At 39.4% G+C, this 3,281-nt stretch overlaps 1 protein-coding gene across 8 annotated transcripts in view; it reads left to right on the top strand.

Annotated features, from left to right (window-relative positions):
• The window catches only part of LOC133554755 (neural cell adhesion molecule L1-like protein), a 156,483-nt gene extending 153,485 nt beyond the window's left edge, over positions 1–2,998 (top strand). For 6 of the 8 annotated variants that reach the window (XM_061903868.1, XM_061903867.1, XM_061903863.1 and 3 more), the window contains one exon: positions 511–2,998. In XM_061903868.1, coding sequence (XP_061759852.1) covers positions 511–709 — 199 coding nt within the window. In that variant the 3' untranslated portion in view covers positions 710–2,998. The remainder of the gene's footprint in view (positions 1–510) is intronic. The other 2 variants (XM_061903866.1, XM_061903865.1) reach the window with 1 other exon arrangement.
• Positions 2,999–3,281: the final 283 nt, after the last annotated feature.

Genomic DNA, 3,281 nt, shown 5'->3' with positions numbered 1-3,281 from the left:
TGGGAATACCGGGAATGACAGGCTGTTTGTCTGGGATTGTATATGCCTCACCTCACTCCCCACTGCCGCCCTCATTCTTCTTCTCCCTTCCTCAATCTCAGCCTTCACCTCCAACACACACACACACACACACGCGCGCGCGCACACACACGCGCACACACACACCATCTTCTTCTTTTCCAGCGTTTGTAATGAACTTGCAATTTCCATCTCGGGCTCTACAGAGATTTGAAATTGCCTCTGGTCCTGAAGCCTTGGCAATTAGCAATTAGTGAAGTGATTGTATAGCAAGCCTTCTTCCCGCGTGGCCGCTCCCCGGCCATGCGCGCCACACTTCCCTCCCGTAGTGCTGCATTGAAACCGTAAGCGCTTGCATTCGAAACAGGCATTCCCGTTGTGTGTCTCGTTTGCTGGTGTCGCGGAGACTGGCTTGGTGTGTTGTGTTTGCAGTTGGATGTCTTTGTTTTATCCATCGCACCCCTGACCCCCTGGCCTGTTGTTTGACGGCAGTGACAGTGATGAAAAGCCACTGAAGGGCAGCTCGTGCTCCCTGAATGGCGATGATGCAGTCAGCAGAGACAGCCTGGTCGACTACGCCGACGGTGGGGGAGAATTCAGCGAGGACGGCTCCTTTATCGGGGAGTATTCAGGGCACAAAGGCGAAGGATCTGTCGGCGAGCCCAATGGATTCGGTCCTGTCATTGCATGATGCCAAGCGTCGCTTCCAATTCCGACATGGAACTTTTTTATATGAAGCTTGCAATACACTTTGTATAAATATATAAACTATACATATATGAGGCGTTTCAGGATATTTGGCACAATTGACTGTAAAATAACAATAATAAGGTAACACTTTAGTATGGGGAACATATTTACCATTAATTAGTTGCTTATTAACATGCAAATTCATTACATATTAGCTCTTCATTAGTCATTATTAAGTACTTATTAATGCCTTACTCTGCATGGCCTTATTATACAACAAGTATAACCCTAACTTCACCCTAACCCCCTAACCCTCTAACCCAGGGGTAGGGAACCTATGGCTCTAGAGCCAATTGATGACTGCATCTGGCTCTCAGATAAATCTTAGCTGACATTGCTTAACACGATAAGTAATGTAATAATTCCACTGGTAATCACAGTGTTTAAAAAAACGTTCAAATTACAAAACATTCTCATGCATTTTAATCCAACCATCCGTTTTGTATCGCACTTGTCCAAGATGTCGCATTGATGGTAAGAAGTATATTTATTATTGGTTAACTTTGGAATAACAATGTTGTTAAAAACAATTAGAGACTTATTATACTCTCAAAATGTTGGTCCTAAAAATGCACGCATTTAGTTGTATTCAGTGTTAAAAAATGTTATATGGCTCTCACGGAAATACATTTTGAAATATTTTGTTTTCAGGGCTCTCTCAGCCAAAAAAGGTTCCCGACCCCTGCTCTAACCCTAACCACCTAACCCTCTAACCCTTATTATACAACCAGTATAACCCTAACACAGGGGTCGGGAACTTTTTTGGCTGAGAGAGCCATGAAAGCCAAATATTTCAAAATGTATTTCCGTGAGAGCCATATCATATTTTTTAACACTCAATACAACTAAATGCGTGCATTTTTAAGTAAGACCAACATTTTTAGAGTATAAACAGTCTCTTATTCTTTTTCATAACATTGTTATTCTGATGCTAACCAATAATAAATAAAATGTCATGTCTGTTGATCATGTTTTTGTTTGGCCATGTGCTGTTTGTCTTTTGGACTCTTTAAGTTCCTGTTTTTTTTCCACTCCCTTGTCTGGTTTCCTTGGTTACTCATTTTGTCCACCAGTCTCTGGTGGACAAAATGCCCGCTCACCTGCTTCCCAAGCACTAATCAGAGGCAGTATTTAAGCTTGTCTTTGCCAGTCAGTCGCCCTGGCATCAATGTGATCTTTTCTTGCTCTGTGCTGACTTGTTTCATGCCTTGCCATAGTTTTGTGCTTCATGCCATGCCAAGTAAGTTTTGTTTGATTTATGTTCATAGTCTGTTTATGCTTTAGCTTTCTTCCTTAGCCCAAGTTGTGCTTCCGCTGTGAGCAATTTTTGTTTGTATCTTTTTTTAGTTTAAATTAAGTCATGTTTTTACTTAAATGCCATGTCCCGAGTAGTCTGTCTGTCTTCCTGGGAGAACGACCCCGCAGCAAGCTGCGACCCTCCCCCCCATCGTGACATAAAATACTTCTTACCATTAATGCGACTTCTTGAACAGGTGCGGTAGGAAACGGATGGATGGATTTAAATGCATGAGAATGTTTTATATTTTGAAGGTTATTTTTAGCACTGTGAATTCCAGCGGAATTATTCATAATTATCGTGTTAAGCAATGCCAGCTAAGGTTTATCTGAGAGCCAGATGCAGTCATCAAAAGAGCCATAGGTTCCCTACCCCTGCCCTAACATAACCCTAACCCTTTAACCCCAACTCTAACCAAATAAGTCTTTGTTACTATGACTATGTTCCCCATACTAAAGCGTTAATAATAATACATTTACGTGTAAATACTGTAACACAAGGAATTGAACTTTTAATTGTTTGAGGAGTTTTAATATAATAAATGCTTTTTTTTTACCTGTTCATGCAAACACATTGTGTATTTTTTTTTATTTTTATTTTTTTACAATGATCCGAACCAACACATTTAATCCATAGCAGGATGTCAATTGTATTTATTAATGCACTCATTTGTTTTACACGCAACTTTTTTTTAATTTCTTGTGTCAGTACTGTATTTGTGTTTGAAATCAATATTCCCATTATTGTTGTCATTTTGTTTAAAAATATATGTTTTTCAATATCAGCAGAATTTTTATGTAACACAATGCTTAGTTTACCCCTCAGGCAGCCTTTCTATTAACAAAACATGCACCGTCTTTGCAGGCACTGTGACTTTTTACATTATTACTACAGTTGTTTTCCATCTGTTATTAAATGATCACTTTCAACTTTTTTAATGTGGTCTTTTTTTTGTCAGCTTTGTTGGAATAGTGAAACTGAATTGTGATTGTCCCATCTCAGGCAACTTTATTTCAATTAGATGAATGTTCCTATGCCAAAAACTAGTCATTTGAGTAACAGGACTGAAAGTAAGAAGGTTTTATTTTTGTTTTGAATTAGTAAATACATATATTTATGTTTGTGCTGAGAATTCAACCCCCTCCAGTCATACAATAGGGAAGGGATTATTATCATTATGGCCTCAATCTTTGGCGGAAGAGGAGGGGTCAATCCT

This window comes from Nerophis ophidion, linkage group LG06 (assembly GCF_033978795.1).
Source record: "Nerophis ophidion isolate RoL-2023_Sa linkage group LG06, RoL_Noph_v1.0, whole genome shotgun sequence".
NCBI classification, from domain to species: domain Eukaryota; kingdom Metazoa; phylum Chordata; class Actinopteri; order Syngnathiformes; family Syngnathidae; genus Nerophis; species Nerophis ophidion.
This window is presented reverse-complemented; position numbering and strand designations above follow the sequence as displayed.